Raw genomic sequence first — 21,246 nt, 5'->3', positions numbered from 1 at the left:
ACCTATTAACACAGCTATATGGTGCAAGTCTAAATGTGTCACGCAATCTAAAGCTGCTCTCTCAGCAATTTCCTTTTGTATTCGCACCCTTTCTTTGCGTAGAGCTCGTTCGATTCATATTTTCAACCTATGGCAGACATTGCAAAAACCAAAACGCAATATCCACCCCTGGTATGTCTCCTTGGAGCGTGTCTGACATGCCCTACGTGCTTGTGTGGGGAATAGCAATGGGACCACCGACCCACAGTTTGATCTGTGAGCTGACAGCACCCATCCCCCAACACGCCCATCTGTGTCGCTCTGCATAGGCAAGCAGGCTTGGTGCATGCAGGGACTCACTGCACAGAAGACACATGTGATCTGCTAGGTTCTGCAGATCTCTCTCTCTGTGTGTCTGTGTGTGTGTGTGTGTGTGCGTGCGTGTGTTTTTTTCTTTGGTGCATTTTCGCTCTGCAGCAAGACATAAAGATCTCCTTTGTCCATAGAATGATAATAGCAGCCTTCAGCACTTGGTTGTAGTAGATCATTATCGTGTCTTCACTTTAGGTTTTCTGTTTTGTCAGGCCGGTGTTTGCAGTGCAGCTTCATGTCTGGTGTGCAGACCCGCAACGTCTTTAAACACTTCTCCTGGAAGTTAGTTAACCCTTTGTAAGTGGAGGCAAATGCTCCTTGAGATGATTTAGTGTCACTGCTGATGGATAGTCGTGGAAAACTTTACTTCTTACATGAATTCTGTCAACTGCGATCTTAGAAAACTAAATATTGTTTATGTTTTCAGTATTAGCAGCCACATTGCCAGGCCTTTGTACTATATTACTATTACTATTATACTATACTATTATACTATTACTATTACTATTATATATATATATATATATATACTATGTATACTACTATGTACACTATGTATATATATATATACACATACTATATACTATTACTATACTATATTAGTACATGTGTAATGACAATAAAGTTGAATCTAATCTAATCTAATCTAATCTAATATTATAATTACATTTGTTTATAGAGACAGTTAACAAAGCAAGGTTAAGTGGGCCGTTCATTTTTAGGTACGGGCAACCACAAAGTCACTTGGTACAAATCGTGTAGCCGTAACTCACTGGCTTTACTAAAATTAATTGTAAATGGCGTCTCCGGTCAGGGAATCCAGGAGTTTGGACTATTTGTATCTGCAAGAAATCCAGGTGTTCGCTCTGGAACAACAGCTGTCAAAAACACCTGAGCTTGCTTAGCTAAAAGACCGAAGACACGGGGTTGTGAATGAGTAGAGACCTGCAGAGCCACAAAAAATGAAATTTAACATCTCTTTTAAAACTTTACTATTCAACCAAGGTTAATGCTGAGGTCAGCAAGTCTGGACCATCAATGTTGTAAATGTTGGATCATTGTCAGTTCCAAATGAGTTTGGAGCAAGGAGACAAAACACAATTCTGCAAAGATGGTCAAATAATGTTAGAAATTGATTTCAGAACCAGATTAAATTCTTTATTACTTTCTCTGATTAAAACCAGGATAACACAGAGGGACACAGGTAGCTCACACAGACTGGCGATGTTGAAGACATATGACTATTTTGGAAAGAAATCTTTGCAATTGTCGGAAATGTTATATTACAAAGATAAGATCAGTCAGTGGCCTTGTAGTCTAAAGACCACCAAAATGTGGAAAAAGTTAGATTAATAGTAATTTAAAGCAGTGTGTATTTGTTTTGTGTTTTAGTTTGTTAAATGTTAAGAAGCAGAGCCACTGACTGTATCTTTTATTTCTCTTCATTTTCAAAGAGCATTCTACTGTATCATATTTCATATTTGTCCTCAACCTATTTTTTAATATGACTGTGAAATATAAGACATTTAAGCGCTAAAGCGCCACCTACTGACCGAATAACATAGATCTTTCCTGCGCGTTCACGTTGTTCGCAGCGCGCACGTTGCGCAGTCCCCGACGTCCGCGCTCGCGCAAAATAAAAGAAATATGTCGCCGCCCCTTGTGAGCTCGCATCATGGACGCGTCGCGGTGTCCTAAAATGCAGATATCATTTAAAAAGCTGCTCTGACTTACTGAATATGGCTTCGGAGAACCTGAATACACGATACAAGAGGTAAAAAAACTAATACAAGAAGAAATAACGTAGTAAAGCTGCAGTAGCCGTGCAGATTTAGGGAGGAGGTTGACAGACGACAGATTATCTTTAGATAATAGCTCTGGTTTTTGTGCAATATGTAGAGGTCGATACATAGTATGATTTTAAAATATTGCATTGTTATTACATGAAAACTGTGTCAGTGTTAATGTAACATGTGTACAGTATTAGCCACGCAAATTAACCTGACGTTAGCAATTTCCTAAACATTTGTCGGCGAAATAAATAATGTATATATCCAGAAAGTAATATGCAGATTTTTTTAACACTTGCAATTGTTAGTTGCAACTCTAAAAATGCCATGTTTATAAAAAACACTGTTTGTATTGACAACTTGATTACAATACCAACATTTACAGACAAAATTTTTTTTATTTTTGGATTTCACGTAATCTGGAAAAAATAATGACATTATATACTGGCTTGTGGAGATTCTCAGTAGAGGTGTGCTGTTACTTGTTTCTCCTTGATAAAATGTATTTTTGTACTTGTAGTAAATCTATCCTAAAGTCAGGGGTTTCAGACCGAGCTCCTTAATGTGATGTCGTATTTGTTGTGGATTAGGTAGATCGGTGTCCTGAACGTGAAGATGAGGCGTCTGTCCCGGAAGAAAGCCCTGAGTCTGGTGAGGGAGCTTGACGCCTTCCCCAAAGTGTCAGAGAGCTACGTGGAGACGTCAGCCACGGGAGGGACAGGTGAGGCATCTCTCTGCGAATCAGACATTAAAGACCCCCTGTATGGTTTGATAGAACAGCAACCGGCGTTTCTGTCTCATCACAGTGTCGCTGATAGCTTTCAGTGCCATGGCGCTTCTGGCGATCTTCGAGTTCTTTGTTTATCGAGACACTTGGATGAAGTACGAATATGCTGTTGACAAAGATTTTTCCAGGTTGGTTCTAATCATTTATTTAATGGTTATTAAATATGCATTTCCTAAATTAAATGCGTGGCTTCCTACATATTTTATGCACATTTGTGAATTGGACTTAAGCTGCAGTGCAAGTTATGGTAAAAATGACGATTTCCCATGCTTCTTTTTTCTGCAGTAAATTGAAAATAAACGTTGACATTACAGTTGCCATGAAATGCCAGCGTGAGTATCTAAGAGTCCTCGTCTCTCCTATAAAGAAAGCAGTCATTGATCTGCAACGGTTAATTCGGTACTTCATCATTGCTTGTGGTTACAGACATTGGAGCAGATATTCTGGACCTGGCTGAGACCATGATCACATCCAACGGACTCCAGTATGAGCCTGTGAGTAAAGCGCGTCTCACATCATTTCATTCTATTCTGGTCACAAGTTATGGCTTTAGCTACAGCTGGTAAATTAGAGAGTTTGGAGATGCACCTTACCATCATGGCATCATGTGGGCTTCCAGCTGTTAGTAATGCTGCTCTGCAACATCTGTGCGTTTACTCTCCCTTTTTACATTTGTTCAGGTTATTTTTGAACTGACTCCACAACAGAGAGTGTGGCAAAGGTAAGCTGTCATCAACTCACCCAGAGTGTAGCTGAATGATTATTTTGACCTAGTTTTCAGGCATTTTTTCTTTTGTCGAGTCAAAAAAAACAACAAAAAACAAACAAAACCTTGCATAACTTCATATCAGATGTTGATTCTGTGTAAAACCATAGTTTTAAATTAGTCTTTCATTTGTTCCCCCAGGACGCTGCTGCTTGTACAGAGCAGGCTGAGAGAGGAGCATGCTCTCCAGGAAGTGCTTTATAAAACTCTCCTTAAAGGAGCCCCCACGGCTTTGCCCCCACGGTCAGTTACACACTAGTGAACTAGTTCATTGTAATGAATTCCTTAAAAGATGGCAGGCACATAATTAAATGATGGTAGATATTATCCAACCTCTTACACACGCAGTGAACACGCTCAATATGTGGGTATATGGGTGCAGGGAGGATGCCTCTATAGAGCCACTTAATGCCTGCAGGATACACGGGCACGTCTACGTCAACAAGGTGGCGGGAAACCTACACATCACCGTGGGAAAGTAAGAAATTATTTGGATTGTATTAATTTAAAAAAAATGGCATTGACTGATACTCGGTTCAGCTCCGCGTGAATGATTATGATCCAGCTGTAAAATGTGTAAATATGAAAAAGTGAACTACTTAGAGCTGCTGTTCACACCAGTCTTCTTATAACAGTGTTTTGCCCTTTTCAGACCCATTCACCATCCTCAGGGACATGCTCACATTGCAGCTTTTGTAAGCCACGAGAGTATGTTTTTTGTTTCTCTAATTCCGCTTGCATGTCTTTTTCCTTTAGCTTGTAATACTGTACAACTTTTTTAAAAAGTCTGCACATAAAAGGACACAAATAACCAACTCTCCTGCCAAAGGAGCAGGATTTCTTTGAGAATAAGAAGCTAAATGCTTCAGAGTTTACAGACCATTTCAAAAACCAAATATATGTAATTTAAAAAAAAAAAAAAAAGTGAAAACCGACATACAAAGTAACTTTTATATCAATTAACCACCATAAAATGCTGCATGTTTAATTTACCCGAGAGAGTTTCTGCATCCTTGATTGAACCCGAGTTTCCACTCACATTTACAGCGTACAACTTCTCCCATCGAATAGACCATTTATCTTTTGGAGAGGAAATACCAGGCATCATCAACCCTCTGGATGGCACAGAGAAAATCACCTACAACAGTAAGCCATTGCAATTTTCACAGACAGTAAAGGAAGCCATTAAAATGTAAGTGCTTTCCCCTCAGATAACACTGGAGTAGAGTTTTCTGGGTAATGAATGAGGTGGCGAGACATTTATAGATTCGTAAGTGGACTTAAATGTCCTTGACCGAGCTATAAAGTGTCATTGGATTTTTTTTTTTAGCTGTGGTTTACTCAATTCATATAAAGCTTTTTTTAATTTTTTAAATTGCTCTTTGCTGTGTAATTTTACCTCAGACAACCAGATGTTCCAGTACTTTATCACGGTGGTCCCCACCAGACTGAACACGTACAAGATATCTGCTGACACACACCAGTTTTCTGTGACTGAGCGAGTGAGTAAAAACTCTGCATTTGAGACCCAAAAAAAAAAGCTAAAAATCACGAGAACCAAATTTTGTTTCCAAGGAGCGAGTGATAAACCATGCGGCAGGTAGTCACGGAGTGTCGGGCATCTTTGTGAAGTACGATACCAGCTCTTTGATGGTGACCGTCAGCGAGCAGCACATGCCCCTGTGGCAGTTCCTGGTGCGACTGTGCGGCATTATCGGGGGGGTTTTCTCCACAACAGGCAAGTCTTAACCGGCAGTCATTGTATAGAAAGTAAAATAAGCATATGCAGCGAACGTATAGGCGTCAAGCTGGTGTTTTACATGCAAAGCAAACACCAAGTTGCAAAAAAAAGGGTTAATTACATAAATCAATGCGTGTTGACTTAAAATGTAAATCTTTCTCATAGTGATCGTTTTCTCTTTGAAGGCATGCTCCATGGGCTTGTTGGCTTCTGCATCGATGTCATCTGTTGTCGCTTCAAGCTAGGAGTCTATAGGGTCAGAGAGGTGGGTCTTAAGCATCATTCAAAGCACTGGCACTCGGCTCTAAACATCTGAAGTAAACTTAGGACTTGTGTTTAACTTTGTCCTAGGATGTGCAGCTACACAACCAGATGAACAATCAGATTCCTCTGGTGGCTGACAATGTCCCTGAGGAGTAGCAGCCCCCCCCCCCACAGACAAGGGTTTTGGCCACCATCCCAATTTCCAGCCAAAAAGGTGCAAAATAAACAGTTACATGAGATGTTATTTATTGTTCAGTGAGTGATTTGTTTAAATACTGCTAACACGTTTTTCTAAAAAATATTTAACACTGTGCTGCTGTGACGCTCACGTTAAAGCATTGTACTTCAGGAAAATGTGCATCCCGTCACTGCAGTAGCATAGGATGCAATTTCTTTTGAATTAGTTTTACAGATACCTTGGTCCCCTGTTCTACTTGTTTAAGCAAAGTAAACAATACAAAATTGCACCATGTTTCACATTTTACAGTATTGATGTGTATAGAAAAATGTTCAAGTTACAAAAACCTTAAACTGTCTGGAAAAAGTTTCAAGACATCTAAGGACAAGGATCGTGCTGCAACCAGCAAAATATTAAAATCACTCAAAACATTGCACTTGTCTCAGTTTCAGCTTAATTAAAATGATAACAATAAAAGCAGTAGTTTAGCAGTTCTATTTGCCATGTTGTAATCACGATTAAACTGATCCTAATTTCAGATCAACCTTGCAATTTAATAAAACATGGTAAAATGCAGGTTTATTCATCTTTTTAATAGCCGTCACAAAAAAAACCCCAATTCTTCTGTCGCTGAACATTTTAAAAAGCATGTCAGGCTGCCTCATTAATAAATAAAATCCTGGAACGAGGACTTGAAACTTTACCTTTCAGGTTGTGAATTTTGAGTTTTTTGCAGCTTTTACATGTCTTCAAGCTCAATGCTCAATGTTGTCATACAGAGATTGATCAGGAATGCCGGCCGTTTTCGGGGGCTTTGCAATTTCAGGGAGTCACAAGAATCAGTTCACACTGGTTGACAAGTTTTGAATAAAAAGAGGCAGAAGGGAAGTTTAACAGACTGCAGCACAGCACACTTGCATTTTCTCTTAGAGTTTATTTCAGTATTTGCCAAGCAGACTTGAAATGAAATATCAGAGCAGGGAATAGAGGTGGTCAAACATGTTTCACATGACACCAGAAAGAAGATGAAGTCATTGGTTATGTGTTGCTGTTTGTTACAAACTGTAACTGTGGCTTCTGCCTGGGGTTTGGTTGGCAAACAGCAAAGACAGCACAGATGAGTTAAACTCCATAACAGTGACACCATCACAATAGCCCTGTAGCTCTTAAAGAACCAGCTGAACCCCCCCCACAAAAAAAACAAAACAAAAAACCCCAAAACCTTCACTGATCAGGCAGTGAACGACTGCAGACATTGGGTTTCAGTACCGCCCTCAGAAAGAGGACAGTTACCATGGTTACCACAGACACAAGCTTTGCATAAACATTTAGTTGTCCCTTTTTCTTCCCATAAAAGGCTCAACTGTTATTTGTATTATGCCGAGAGTCAAGCCTTACAACATATACAATAGTGTACAGTTCTCTCATTGGTTTAGTAAAAATCTGTCTTGCCTTGCACAACTAACACTTTTGGTTAAGACTGTGGGAAGCTCCGTGGTGGAATCCCACAAAGACCCTCACCAAGAAAATATAAACAGTCAAATACAGTTTTTGGTAGTGTATAAGAATAATATGCAAGTTCAACTATTTACAGATCTTCCAAACTGGGGTCCATGTTGTAATACCAGGAGGGCTATAATCATTCACTGTGTTTTAGGTCCAGACCAACATAGGCCACAGCTCATCTTGCTTAAGTATAGTCAATCTAGTCACAAACGTTACGGCAGCCCCAAGGCTTCAAACTTGGTCCACTATTTAATAAAAGTCTGTTCAGTGGAATTTACAGCATGAATTTTCATGAATATGCAGATGACTCTATATTGCAGACCTTTAAGCAGCTTTCGACAGAACTTTACCAACTCCAGCCTCATTGCTTTGGCTTCCTATTCACGCTGGGACAGATTTTTGTTGTCACCCCTAAGACATAGATTTGATCTTTCTTGGTGATGCTTAAACCTTCAGTATCCAGAGGCCCGCCTCAAGAACTGTAAGAAACTATCGGGCAACGGAGCCTCCGTCTTTACAGGTTTGACGTTTCCGTAGGCACAGTCTTACCCGCTGGACAGGTCGACCGCACTTATGCTTTACATTCAAGTCAGTGATAGAGATTTTCTTTACAATAAATTATCCAATGATGTTTGCAAAACCCAAAAGTTACTTAACATGATTGTGAAGGGATTTCCCGAAGCCTCAAAGACACTTCTACCCATCTTGATGAAAAACAATTCTGCCCATGCTAAAAGGCTTTAGAAGCATTTTGCAACAGTTTCTGTACAAGCAGCTAGCGGGCTGTCATCTGTTTTCAAATCAGGTGCAACTCGTGGAAAAAGGTTTGGCTTTTTAACATGTAGGTTATTTTTTTTCCATACACAAGGGTAGAAGAGTGAGGCTTCTGGAAACACATTCCATCAATTCAGTTATTAAAATACTGTTCTCTGCATGTTTACCACTGAGGGTTGAATGTAGTGCCAAAAACATGACAGAAAAAAAAACAAAAAACAACTTGGCTCATTAATCCATCACGCCGCCCGTTTCAAGCGTGGTCCCTCAGCTCATACTCATTACCGTGGACATAACGAGGCGCAGAGACTAACTGGACCCAATTCCTAAATCTCTTAATGTTTATTACATCACCACTGGACCCTTTACAACTGTGGAAGCTTTTCCCTCGCTGGCTAAGGTTTTGGAGAGTTTGTCTAAGAAAACTGACCACTTTAGGTACCGTTGCGAGACACCGTATGCAATGTTGGGCTATACAAATAAACTTGACTTATTTCTACACACAATACACTGCCAACGTCTACTACATATAATCAGACTAGTCTGATGCAAGTATAAAGATGTAAAAGTAGTAAACTTAGTTTCAGTACAAACTGTTGTACAAACAGGCAAAGAGTGGATGAACTTTCAAACAACCAAGGTAAACGTTCAGAGACATACTGACGTCATAAATAACCGACAACCTCAGGAGCAGGTAAGATGGCAGATCTGTATGTTCCGGTATCCGAAGTGATGCCGCTGTCTAATATGGTCAAATGTTTGTTTTAAGAGTAGTCTCGATCTGGATTGGCCTTGAGACAGGTAACCAGTCAAATATGGATAATCGTGAAAAGGCAGTTGATACATGTAAAGCAAGACATACAGATCACCTGAATATCAAAGAAAGGAACTGGATACCCTCACAGTAAAGGAAAAAAAAAAAAAAAAAAAAAGTTCTCCTTTACTGAAGCACTGCCATTTTTCAAGTATGCAAAAAAAGAAAAAAAATTAAAAGGCAATGCACCCAGATTCGAGAGGACGGTAACACTTGTGTTGAGAAGATGGACGTCACAAAAGACTATTGTTGCATATATAATTGGCCACTGAGAAGAGAACATAGATACTAAATGAATGGACTACAGCTTTTTTGGACGGGGTTCGGTGTTTTGACAGTGCAGATTTCCAAACAAAAAAAATAATTCATGGCTGGTAGACCCCCTCCCACACCCCTTTTAAGTGCTTTGCTCAACTGCAGCCCCCCCAAGTGGAGAAAGCCCTGCTAACCCACACAAGGAGGAGTTGCACTGTCCTTAGTGGATGTCAGAGTCTCAGATGTTCTGTCCCGCTAAAGGCGAGGGCTGCCGTCTCTGGTGTGAGGTGGTGAGGAAGACTCAGTTGGTTAAGGTGCTGGATGCACGGAAGTAAGAGAGGAACTTGAAACAGAGACTGACCACAAAGTACCAGATGTTTCTGGCCATCTGTGAGCGGGCGATAAACACCCTCCAGATGAAAACCACCAACAAGGTGTTGAAAGTGTAGCGGATGTTCCTCAGTCTGGGAAAGGAGAAAATACAGAGCAATAAAACAAATGGTGACCAAAATTATTGTTACAAAATAAATTCAATCTGGAAACATTTGTAGCAAAAACTCTTTTAGCTACTACACAGACTAACAGCTCCAACGTCATTATGTTGTATTCATGGATTTGCTTACTTCCTCAGATGCTGCCTGGCAGCAGGAATGTCCGACATGTCTTCATTCAGGACGTACTTCTTCGTGCCAATGCAGTAATTCTCGATGTACTCAGGCCAGTTCAGCTGGCGCACATCAAAGTTAAATGTCTGGAAGGGGTGAAAAATAAATGCATACATAGAATTCATAGGATGTGGATGAGTGCCCTTTGCATCAGAAATTTAATTCCACTGCACTCCACTAGATGGAGCAATAGATTTTTCAATACTGCAATGCAATACATTGAGGGTCACCTTGCTTGTAATCATGTCATTTTCTTTAGTTAGCCAGACTACATGATGAAAATATTACAAGCAAAAGTCCTGCATGTATGACATTAAAGGAATTATGTAGAATCCAGCAAAAAGCATGATCTACTATAAACAAATTGATAGTCTACACACAGCAAGGATGCACTTTGTTAATGTGGAGCCAATCTGAAATAATGCATCAAAATTCTATTTTAGCACATGTGCTCATTAGCAAACTACATTGTACTAAAGTGTAAGCTGGTATTAAATGGAAGTACAATTATTTGTGTGCCATGTTTGCAACCGGTGCATGTCTTAGATAGTTTTAACCTGTATCCAATGAACAGATAATGTCCCAAGTTTGCTTGGAACCACATCGATTTGGTCCAGCACATTGCCGTTCATGTGACTGTGAAGCACAATGTGGTTAATCCCACCTTCCTGTCTTCAGGTGTTAGCTGGCTCATCAGCATGCTCATGTTTTCAGAGTTCCACTCCCAGTCTTGGCTGCTGAAATACTCCAACAGGCTTATGGCCTTGTGCAGACGGTTAAAGATGCGCATCATCCTAACGCAAGAGACAATGGGATCACGCAGGGGTTACAGCACAGTTTCGACTACAAAAAAAAAAAAAGCTGTTGTGGAGCTTACTGCGGTTTCTGTCCAGAGAGACGCAGGAAGAGGTCATAGATAAGTGCAGGGAACTTGTGGCTGACTAGGATCCAGTACTGGTTGATCAGGTAGTTTGAGGTGATATTGGCATTGGGTCTGCGGAAAGCCTGCTCCAAAGGATTCCTCTTGAAGGACGAGATCACATGGTGCTCTTGAAAGAGTAAACGGTTGAGATGGGTTAGATGCAAAACTTGCCTATGGTTTTCAGAAATTTTTAGGACTTCCAGAGTTCTTAAAGCCTCAAACATCTGGTTTCTCTACATGCTGTTGTAACTTTCACCAACCGCTTTAATTTGGGTTCACTTCTACCTACCATCATTTTTTGGATAAAGACAAAAGTAGCAACTTACACTGGTTCAGAGTGAAGGTTTTTCCCAGATGTTGGGGGGTAGGGGGTGACATGTTCTAGCAGTGACTGGTTGTTTAAAGGACCCTCTTAAGCACAAACCAGGGCTGGCCTTGCTTTTGACAATGTGGGAATGTCAATGCAATGATGAAAACCATCTCAAAACTATTTCATATCCTGGGGCATAAACATCCACAAAGCGGACACAATGGAAAAGGTAAACACACCCGTTGCAGTTTCTATACCAGGATCTCGACTTCCAAGAGCTACTGCTGGCCTTAATCGCATCATGATTGCAGCCCTGCGTCCTGTAACGCAAAAAAGCATCTGCAGCGATTTCCCCCAGTGGGCAGCATAGCACACTGCCCCCCCACCTTTCTCCTCCTCCCATCCCTCCTACCTAGAATCAAGCAGCAGAGTGCAGCCATGTGACTACAAACATTACATCACACTCACACAAACTAGGCCTTGCGCCATTTGTTTCCATGGCAACACATATGTAGTGGTTGCAGGGGCTGTGAAGACCAGATATGAGGTGACAGGCAGCTGTGGCTCAGCTCCTTGCAGCCCGGTTGGGAGCGTCGCCGCCGACCTTGAGCTGCCCTCCGAAGTCTGGGACAGACTTGAATAAACTGGGCTGAAGTACCCACAATTCTCCTCCACTATTATTCTCCTCTGGAATTTCTTATTTAGGTAGAAAGGATTTCCTAACAGGGCACGTATTGTCATTTCCCTCTGATCCTCTCGTTAGAAATTAGCTTCATTTGCAGCTCTCATTTGGGCCAGTGAGATTAGAATACACCGCTCCACTTTCATAACCGTTAGTAGCACTTATGAGACCTAATCCTGCAACAAGCCATCTGGTAGCAATTTCCTCAGTGGAGGAAGCATGTTTGCTAATCTGAGGGGACACAGGACAGGGGGTCCGCCGTCAGTGTGCGAGCCTTTAATCCCACTGTATCTGTCGACTGGGTGGCAGAATGGGTTTTCACTCTTCGTGTGTATTTTAATCACTTCTGTCATGACCACAACAGGAACTGTGCAAATGATAAAGTTTCAGAGCAGTAAAAATAGAATTAATACCAACTGCACATGCAACTAAAATCATTGTCATCTTACAATAGCTTTGTGCTCTTTAGTGCTTTATTGGATCTTGATTTAAGAATGAGAGTAAACTTGAAATGGCAGCATGCACAGTGTACATTTGGTTCCTATGTGTAGACAACAGTTTGCAGTGAATCACAATTTAAATGAAATAATCCATTTAAGTCTCTTTAGGTCAAAATCCCCAGAAGTTAGTGGTTCTGATTTCTAGTCTGACTGTTAAATTATTGTAGCCCTAGTTGTTAAACAAGTAGCTACCATTTTGACTCTTGTTTCAAGCAAATTTTACAATTCAAGGATTTGCTGTGTTTCATGGAGAATTAATCCAAACCATTTGAAATAATAGTTGTGATGTCACCACCATCTGTCAACTCCAGATTTAGTTTTGTAATAGAGAAAAAACAAACAAACAAAAAAACAAACAAAAAAACTTTGTCTTAGAACAATTCAGTTTCATATTGACGCTGCACTTCATAGTTGATTACAAATTTGGCATCTTGTGTCATAAAGAGTAAATAGAATTACTAAGAAATTGAAGGAATCCAGTAAATTGGATTAGAAAACTGTCTTCTATCTGCTTCCAGCAGGTGGCAGAGCCTCTCCACAAGAGCCCCGACCACAGCTAGCACAACTCAACTACCTCACAGGAACATTGGGTCAAAACACTGGAGTATTGATTTGTGATGATGAAAGTGAACCGGGACAACAATAGTGTGAGACGCCAGCAAGTGCAGACAAAACAACTCCATAAATATCCACCAGCAGTGACAGGTTTCTTTTTCCTTAAAAACGCAACGGTACCTACCAACCTCTCCCCAGTGGAATGGATTGATGCCGCCAGTTGTGCAGTTGTACACCAGAGCAGTTTTAGGTCTGCAAGGACAAGAGAAGTTACATTATTAAATCTGCACTTTAAAAACTTAGGCCATACAGGCTAGGAAATTCTAGGTAGATCAAAATCTAAAAACTTATGATAGTTATTCATAAATTTACTGGGGAGGAAAAAAAGAAAAAAGAATTGGCTGACCTGCTGCCAGTGGGACAACTGTTAATACTTTCCTATGCAGGTTTTTTTTAATTTTTCTTCATACTTTGAGTTTTTCCCTTTTGAAAGCCATTTACCAGCTCCACTGCACAAACTTATGTACCATTATTAGGTTTTGAAATGTGAGCAGTTTCTTCTGATATTAAGGACATTTGATTGCTTTCTGGATCTCTAACCAGGCATCTTAAATTAGAATTTCCTTTATTTGCATCCCAGTAGTGTCAACTTGATATGAGAGTTGTCAGGACACTTTTCCCCACATGGAAAGGAAAATTCTAACACACACACACACACACACACACACATAACATCTTATGCAGAGCTTTAAACCATGTCTTTAAACCAAGTTTTCCTTTGGTTATGACTGAAAAACCGTATCAGATGGACACATTTTGACCCAATAAATAGTCGCTTATATAGCGCTTTTATCCAAAGCTTTTTATCCATTACCACCAATAAGTTTTCCCACTGTTCTGTGGGTTAATAACATTTATTACATCCGGTGCAAGATGCATTATCCAACTCATGTTGCCCCTTGTAGATTGGAAGCAATGCTATTTTAGTAGACCGTCATATGATTAGGTGCCACAATTCAAACATGCTGTTAAATTTGTTGAATTGTATGTTGCATTTTGTAAAAAGGTTAAACAATCTGGACCAACTTTGAAATTATTTTAACACTTTGAAACTCATCTGTTATTCACAGCCATTGCATTACAGCCTTATTCATTCTCATCTAGTAAAATGTTCTAAAAGTTCAGTACAATTCCTATTAGAAAGCATCAAACCTATAATATGCATTTCTTGCCAGCATGACACTCATGTCCACTTTGCTCTATTAAGTGTCTGCTATGCCCCACCATGCAAAACCCTTCAGGTATTAGTCATTATCAGATGACAAGAACCTTAAAGCAGTAATGACTGAAATTTGGATTCCTTACAAACCTTTTAGAGGCAAATTTCGGCTATTCTGCAAGTCTGACTTTATAGAAAGTGCCAACAGAATCTCTCCATAATAAGCGGTTTCATACTAAAAGTTTGACAAAGTTATGCTCTGCCTCCTCTTACTGCAAATATTGTTCTACTCCATTATAACTACACTACCATCATGCACTACCTGGTAAAACATTGAAGTTTTCCCCAATTTATTTTAAATTCATCTGTGGTCGGGGTAGACTTTGTAAAATACTCTGGTTCCGTTTACTGACCTGTGCACAGCAGTGTACCAGCCAGCAGCCAGGGTGAGGTTGATGACCACATCTACGGGGATAAAGTCAGCCACTGCATCATTGCTGGCTCTCATGGTGCGCAGGATTCCCTTGCCAGCCTGTCATCGAACAGCAGTGTTTTAATTTGACTTTAAGACTTGTCAGTATGCTTAAGGTCGAAAGGGTCATTTATACTTACTGCTATAAAGAGCCCACTGGGCCCATTGAAGTTGTCGATCCAACCCTGAGATGGGGAGAGAGAAATGGGTAAATCCTTAGAAATGTAACACTCTTGAGATAATCTCAACATCAACTTCTACATCCTGAACCGCAACACGCGTTTGTGCCAATTGGCTGCGTGCTTAGGTTACTTCCTGTAGTGGGCCAAAGGAAGGCTGAGTAGCTGAATTTGACGACTTCAATTAGACTCCGTTAAAAATAAATGAAACCACTGGTTATAGACTGCAGCAGCTTTCAACGCGTCTCACACACACTCACAGAAAGCCATTATGTGGTCGAGGCTGATGCTTGTCCTGAGTCAAATATGCTGCGGTGCAGATGAAAGCACACGATTGACAGGAGACTGACACCAGAGGTGTTTTAGCGGTAAAATCTGTTGATGGCTTGTGCCAGTATAGAGATGCATCTTTGAATTTATATTTTGCATCATGTGCTAAAAAAGGGAGGTAAGACATTGAGTGAGAGAACAACAACAACGTAGATGCATATTGTGGTTTTACACAAACAAGCGGTCCCCATCCCCCTTCGCCTAACGGCATGGCCACGCGCGAGTGAGGCATTTTGACGAGTCACTGCCAGGACGAGCTTACAACTGAAGGCTGAGCACCGAGCCAGGAACTGGCATCACAGCCCCAGTGCACAAACAAGGCCTACATTTCCCAACAAGATAAACAGAGTATAGAATTTTGTCATAAAATAAAAACACATCAGTAAAATTATGTTGTCACTTCACAATTATGCAATTTACTTTGCCCCCACCCCCCAAAAAGACAAAAACCTGTATCCCTTTGCATTGTGCCATGGAATTTTATAGGCCATAGGTAATCAATTGTGTCAGATGTGCTTTAAGCAAGTGGTGACATACAAGATGTGCTGAAAGCTGCCAGTCTCGCCTGAGGGGAACTCAAGGTCAACACTGACGCAAATTGTTGCGTACGGGAAACTTGTTAGATATCTAAAGTTAGTTAAAGTCTAAATAATAGTTTATCAAGCAAATAAATTTGTCTTTAAGATGCGTTGAAACAACAGTCACATCAGAAAAATGCCACCGTCTTAGATCTTGATGCCAGCAGCTCAGGCCACCCTCCATATGATCAACTTTTATTGTGACATTCAGTTTGCTAATGTCTGTCCACAGTATCCTAGTTCTTCCTATGATTTATTACAACATCATTTTTTCAGTGGCTTAAAGTTGACAGTCTTCAGCATCAGATGTTAAGAAGTTTGCATTAACCCTGTGCCACTTAGTGGTAGAACCCACAGGGGAACCCTCCTGACATCTGCAGGAATGCATCAATCTTATTTCCATTCACTTTACAAGGACAAATGAACAGTATAAGACCTAGAAATCCAGCTACAACCATTATTGTTTACACCACAAGGAGGTTGCAACAGTAGCAGAAGAAAACATTTGCTGGACTCACGGGGAAAGGCTCCTGCCAGCTGGCTCCCACTATGGAGGGTCTGACGATTCCAATGTTGAGCCTGTGTTGCTCCTGCTGCACTACGTACTCTGCCAGAGCTTTGGTGTAGGTGTACGTGTTGGGTCTGCCGCCGATAAGCCGCGGTGTGATGTCGCGCACAATGCCATCGTCCATCCACCTGGAAAAACAGACGTTAAAGTCTCAAATGAGACACGGGCAGGACTTTGGCACTTAGAAGTAGTGTGAGTTCAGTGAAAGTAAATCTGAACCAGTTGTTAAAAAAATATATATACATTTTTTTGTAAATATATTGTTGTTTATCAATGTACAAAGTAGGTTTTTAAAATGACACCTTGCGGGAGAGACAATTTCATTCTCCCTCTCTATATAGATAATATAGAAATCATCTCTCCCACAAGTCATTTTAAAAACTTACTCTGTACATTGATAAACAGCAATCTTAAAAATAATTTAATCTCCATTTGTTAACTAACACTTGAAAGCAATGCAAAGTCATTTTTAGATTGCTGATTTTTATTCCGTAACACACAAAGAAATTTTACTCTCCATGAACTCATTTCCCCTCCTATAGCTTATTTACCAATCTGTTGCATCAGAAACTACCTTTTTGGAACCAGGATAGGACCGGATATGAAAGTCTAAACGCTTCTATAGCATCAAGTACAAAAAATATTAAAGCTGTCAATGAAAGCCTCTCATCCCTGGGAACTTTGCCTTTTTGCCTGCCAACAATTTTATTTCAGTGGAGGTTTTTGAACAGCTCAATCATCTAATTTTGATGCCAACTTTGGCATCTTTTGACTGGGTAAATAAATAAAACATGTCTAGATCCCCAAACCGATACAGATACTGTTTTGGGGGTCAGTCCCAGTCTCTACACAGCTGTGAGTCAAGAAATGTTTCTTACCACAGCTAGCCAGTTGTGGCAGACAACACCAATGGAATCAATTTGCTTCATCACAAAAATTTGACAATTCATCTGAACTCAAATTGATTTTATGTCCTGGAGAAACAAAAAAAAAAAAAAAAAAAAAAAAAAAAAAAACAGCTCATCATCCACTCACTCGAGAGACTCGATAAGTTTCTTGGGCTCAACGGGTGGTGGGTAGATGACCTCGTCGATGTACTTCCGGTCGCAGTTTGCATAGGCGGTGGAGATGTGAATGAAGGCCTCGAGGTGGTGCATCTGATGGGCCAGGCTAAGGAGCTGCTGTGTGGCGAGCACGTTCAGCTGCACGGCGTGCCTGACAGAACACAGTTTTAAATAGTGCGTGTTTTAGGTGTACGTGGGAGATGAAGGGTGTGTAGATGAGTGCATGCCTAATCTGGAAATTTAGTGCATTGGGAAAAGACTGAGGGTGTGTGTGTGTGTGTGTGTGTGTCAGACTCCTAATACCTGAGCATTTGTGTATGCTGATGTGTTTCATTCAAATGAGAATTTGCAGCTAAGAAATTTGATGATCAAAACACAGAGCAGACAACACAGAGGATGAGACATGAAACCCAACAGTAGGTAGGACGGAGGACAAGTAGGAGGGGAGGGAAAAAAGGTCTTCACAGAAATGTGTTCTCATTTTTACTGTTGTGGGCTCATACTACCACTGATCGATGTATAAACACTTCTTTAGCTCATCATTGACAAGAACTAAAACAAAAAAGTTCAAAAAACCTGATTTGAATTCAAACGTGTACACAAGCATGGTGCTCTTTCCCCATTTAATGATAGTGCTACTTTAGTCATAAAGTTGAGCCAAATTAGTGAGTCCGACCTACACAGGGGATTCTACAATTCTGCAGGATTTGCATCTACTGGATCCAAGCATACTAGGAAAAAAAAAAAAAAAGAAAGGGCATCATCAGCACTAAACTTTTAAGGGTGTTGCTGAAAAGCAAGTCTCAATTCCCCATATGCCAGATAAGCCTCCTGTGGCGCCCTCAGATTTTACTTGGTAAACCACCTCATTCAGCAGTGGATCTGTAACAGCTCTGCACACAGCACACTTCTCCTGAGGCGACTGAGAAAAAACAAGTCTGTTTAACTGGACACTGCATGACTTACTGATTCTCTGGTGGTGTGTGTGGGTGATGGGGAAAAAAAAAAAAAAACAACGAGTTGGATCAGGAGATGAATGATGTGCATCTGTGTGTTGTGGCCAATGGGTCCACCAGCATGAATCAAATATTGCTGCAAGCTTGTTAGTGGCAGTGTAGATCAAGCAAAGTGGCAACAGTTGCATCACAACGGAGGGTGGCGATGGCGGTTATTAGAGGACAAGCTCTGTATGGGTGTCATCCTCCCACCACCTCCTGGGACCATATGCGGGGCATCAAATGAACTGAACAGTGCGGAAAACGGGGGCGCGTCGCTGTGCCCCTTCCTGCAGCTGACTCATCACCAATCCATTTGTGTTATGATTCAGATGTTACACTGCAGAACTGTAAAGCTCATCCATCTATCACGTCGGCATTTGTTGTTTACCTCTACTGTACATTAAGACTGGCAAAACCACAAGCTCTAAGAAAATTTGATTCTAAAAAGTCAATAGAAAAAAAAATTCTGCTGCCTCAAATAATTAAGCCTCATTGCACAAAGCATGACAAAAATGCAGATGACTGACCTCTTGTCAGCAGACAGTTTGGCAATTTTACCTAGAGCTGAAAAAAGCTCTTTATTTAAGTAAACTGTAATAAGCAGTGTAACAAAGTTATTTACACAGTTCAACAATGACAAATTGCTGGTTGGATTAACTGTTATTTTTAACTACTGGCCGTCTCAGAGTTGAGCTAAGCTCAGTTTAATAAAAAACCTGTTAGACTGAAGTCTCAGGGATTATATTAGTGACATTACAAACCGGATACCATGCTAAACTCCAAATAACAGGAGTTTTCCTTTAGGTCTGGTTAGACACCAGCAAAAGATAAAGACCAGCAAGGGGTCACCCTGAACAGTCTCAAACCTTAAAACAGGGACACAAGAGTCGTCCAATTTATGCCTTGCTCGGCTGCAAAAGAGTAATGGCTTTGAAAGATGACAGTGATGGGTGGGAAGAGAGGGCAAGTAAAAGCCAGATGAAGACAGGTTAGGAGAAAAAAAAAAGAAAGAAGGTGAAGGCCACTGTGACAAAGATGGAAGGTGACGCAACATAAATAGAGAAAAGCCAGTCAGGAGGACAGTGACCGATGTGAAAGCAGTAACCGATCAATATAAAGCTGTGTGGAGGGCAGTGAAGCTCCTAACTCAGCTGTCGCTCAAAACCTCTTAACAGGGTTGCTGTTGCTTCTTAGGGCACTAAAAATTTTTAACATGCGCCCCATTTCGTCTGTAGCCATTAGCCATCCCGGATTTTATTTCAAATGATGATCTAAGGGCTTTGTCACAGTGTTAGGACAGAAATATCACCATTTATAAAGTTATTAAGAGGGGCATGACAAACATCTGATCAACTGTTTGCCTCAACAGCCATTTAAATTGTAAAAAGCACAAATGTTAGACAGACATTGCCATCTCACTTCTGATCGGTACATAAAAACTGAGTTAGCAGTACAGGACAGAGAAGCCTTAGACTGCAGCAAATGACATTGCCCAACATCCACACTAATGAAGCTGGACATCAGACAGCCCAGACCACGACAGGCCCTCTGAAAATATTACACTCAGTTTTAATTACACGCTTAAGCATATGTAAAAATAGTTCCTATGATCTGATACAAGTGAACCATGTGACAACATGTGACTCATCTCCTCGGTTTGATACCACCTCCGCACTACTTAGGATCATAGAACTGCTTCTACCTGGGAGATGAAAATCTCTGGATGTCTCATTATCTTATCTGTGACTCACTGAATGAGACACTGTATTGTCGCCCAATCTAGTTCTCTACATCCTCATTCTGCGGTATGAACCTCGCATTCGTTTTAAATCAATCACTACCTGTTGCCAGTGCACTGCATAAACGCTGGAGTGGCAGCTCAACAGGAAGTTCCTGCTACAATGAGCAGTTAAATTAAAAACATGCAGTTACACGTCATCTTCAGTGGAATCCCAAAATGCAGTTTGTAACCAAAAAGGATTTTGAAATGCTTACAAGATTCAAGCAGTGACAAAAGATGAATCAGTGGGTGGATAAAAAACAAAAAAAAAAAAAAAAAAACAAAACAAAACAAAAAAAAAACGTTTTGGGTTTATGCATCTGCCCGAGAAGTAAAAAAAAAAAAAACTCAAGGGTGCTGATTTTCCATGCATTACATCCATGTGGCGCTTACTTGAGTGGCTCATCGAAGCGGATGGTGGCAGCACAGTGGAAGACAATGTTTATGCAGATGCTGAGCTTCTCCACATCCTCTGGGCTTATGGCCAGGCCTGGCTGAGTCAGCTCGCTGCTGATGGGGATGATCTTCTGGTAGAACTCAGGGTTGTCCTCTCGCACGCGGTCGAAAAGCTAGTAGACACAGAAGAAAACACACAGAGGGAAAGAAGTTAAAAAGCTTATGTCTCTAGCTGATTTACACAAATATAAATAATCAAAACAGCTAAATAAATTAGCTTCTCTGCTTTGCACCCCCCCATCAAAATGTCACAAGGCCGTGACATCTGATCTAAAACGCAAGTCTGAAAATACAAAGATAACATGAGGTTCAGTCAGCAGCAACACTTGCAAGCTGGTTGTCAAACTGACAGACACTCCACAGAAATGAGTGTAAGAACTAAACCCTACGTTGTAGCGCCAGGTGACTTTCAATGGGTAGATTAAAAACCCTTCCAACAAAAGCAGCACGTTTGCTTCTGCACTGCTTTAAATGTGTGTTTAATGCATTTCCACTTTATCAACAACTCATGTAAGAATAGAGCTGTAGATTATTAAACTCATTAGCTGGATAAAATTCTTCAATGGGTAAGTCATATGAAATTGTCCAGAAAATAGATACTTAAAACTAATAGACATTTTTTTGGTGTGTTTGATCTGTATGTACAGATCAATAAATGATCTGTACATACTAACCAAAGTCTCCAATACAGCTGCTTAGTTGCCTTATTGTTATTAGGCCAGAAGGACAGGATTGTGTCAAT

The 21,246-nt window shown here is 40.6% G+C and overlaps 2 protein-coding genes across 5 annotated transcripts in view; one reads left to right on the top strand and one right to left on the bottom strand.

Moving 5' to 3' along the window:
- The window catches only part of LOC137107025 (endoplasmic reticulum-Golgi intermediate compartment protein 2-like), a 33,514-nt gene extending 27,061 nt beyond the window's left edge, over nt 1-6,453 (top strand). Inside the window, exons 1-14 of one of the 3 annotated variants that reach the window (XM_067491217.1) lie at nt 1,678-2,125; nt 2,732-2,862; nt 2,960-3,056; nt 3,214-3,260; nt 3,355-3,422; nt 3,609-3,649; nt 3,836-3,937; nt 4,077-4,172; nt 4,347-4,402; nt 4,742-4,840; nt 5,099-5,196; nt 5,270-5,432; nt 5,621-5,700; nt 5,787-6,453. In XM_067491217.1, the coding sequence (XP_067347318.1) occupies nt 2,757-2,862; nt 2,960-3,056; nt 3,214-3,260; nt 3,355-3,422; nt 3,609-3,649; nt 3,836-3,937; nt 4,077-4,172; nt 4,347-4,402; nt 4,742-4,840; nt 5,099-5,196; nt 5,270-5,432; nt 5,621-5,700; nt 5,787-5,855 (1,122 nt within the window). In that variant the 5' untranslated portion in view covers nt 1,678-2,125; nt 2,732-2,756 and the 3' untranslated portion in view covers nt 5,856-6,453. Of the gene's footprint in view, nt 1-1,677; nt 2,126-2,731; nt 2,863-2,947; nt 3,057-3,213; nt 3,261-3,354; nt 3,423-3,608; nt 3,650-3,835; nt 3,938-4,076; nt 4,173-4,346; nt 4,403-4,741; nt 4,841-5,098; nt 5,197-5,269; nt 5,433-5,620; nt 5,701-5,786 lie in introns of those variants that run through there. The other 2 variants (XM_067491214.1, XM_067491216.1) reach the window with 2 other exon arrangements.
- Nucleotides 6,454-9,298: 2,845 nt separating this feature from the next.
- si:dkey-97m3.1 (fatty acyl-CoA reductase 1) overlaps nt 9,299-21,246 on the bottom strand; it is a 31,827-nt gene continuing 19,879 nt past the window's right edge. Inside the window, exons 3-12 of one of the 2 annotated variants that reach the window (XM_067491211.1) lie at nt 20,442-20,617; nt 17,242-17,421; nt 16,157-16,334; nt 14,692-14,736; nt 14,493-14,611; nt 13,045-13,112; nt 10,769-10,940; nt 10,556-10,685; nt 9,850-9,977; nt 9,299-9,690 (exon numbers count right to left, since the gene is read on the bottom strand). In XM_067491211.1, the coding sequence (XP_067347312.1) occupies nt 9,528-9,690; nt 9,850-9,977; nt 10,556-10,685; nt 10,769-10,940; nt 13,045-13,112; nt 14,493-14,611; nt 14,692-14,736; nt 16,157-16,334; nt 17,242-17,421; nt 20,442-20,617 (1,359 nt within the window). In that variant the 3' untranslated portion in view covers nt 9,299-9,527. The remainder of the gene's footprint in view (nt 9,691-9,849; nt 9,978-10,555; nt 10,686-10,768; nt 10,941-13,044; nt 13,113-14,492; nt 14,612-14,691; nt 14,737-16,156; nt 16,335-17,241; nt 17,422-20,441; nt 20,618-21,246) is intronic. The other variant, XM_067491212.1, reaches the window with a different exon arrangement.

Source organism: Channa argus, chromosome 21 (genome assembly GCF_033026475.1).
Source record: "Channa argus isolate prfri chromosome 21, Channa argus male v1.0, whole genome shotgun sequence".
Taxonomy (NCBI): Eukaryota; Metazoa; Chordata; class Actinopteri; order Anabantiformes; family Channidae; genus Channa; species Channa argus.
This window is presented reverse-complemented; position numbering and strand designations above follow the sequence as displayed.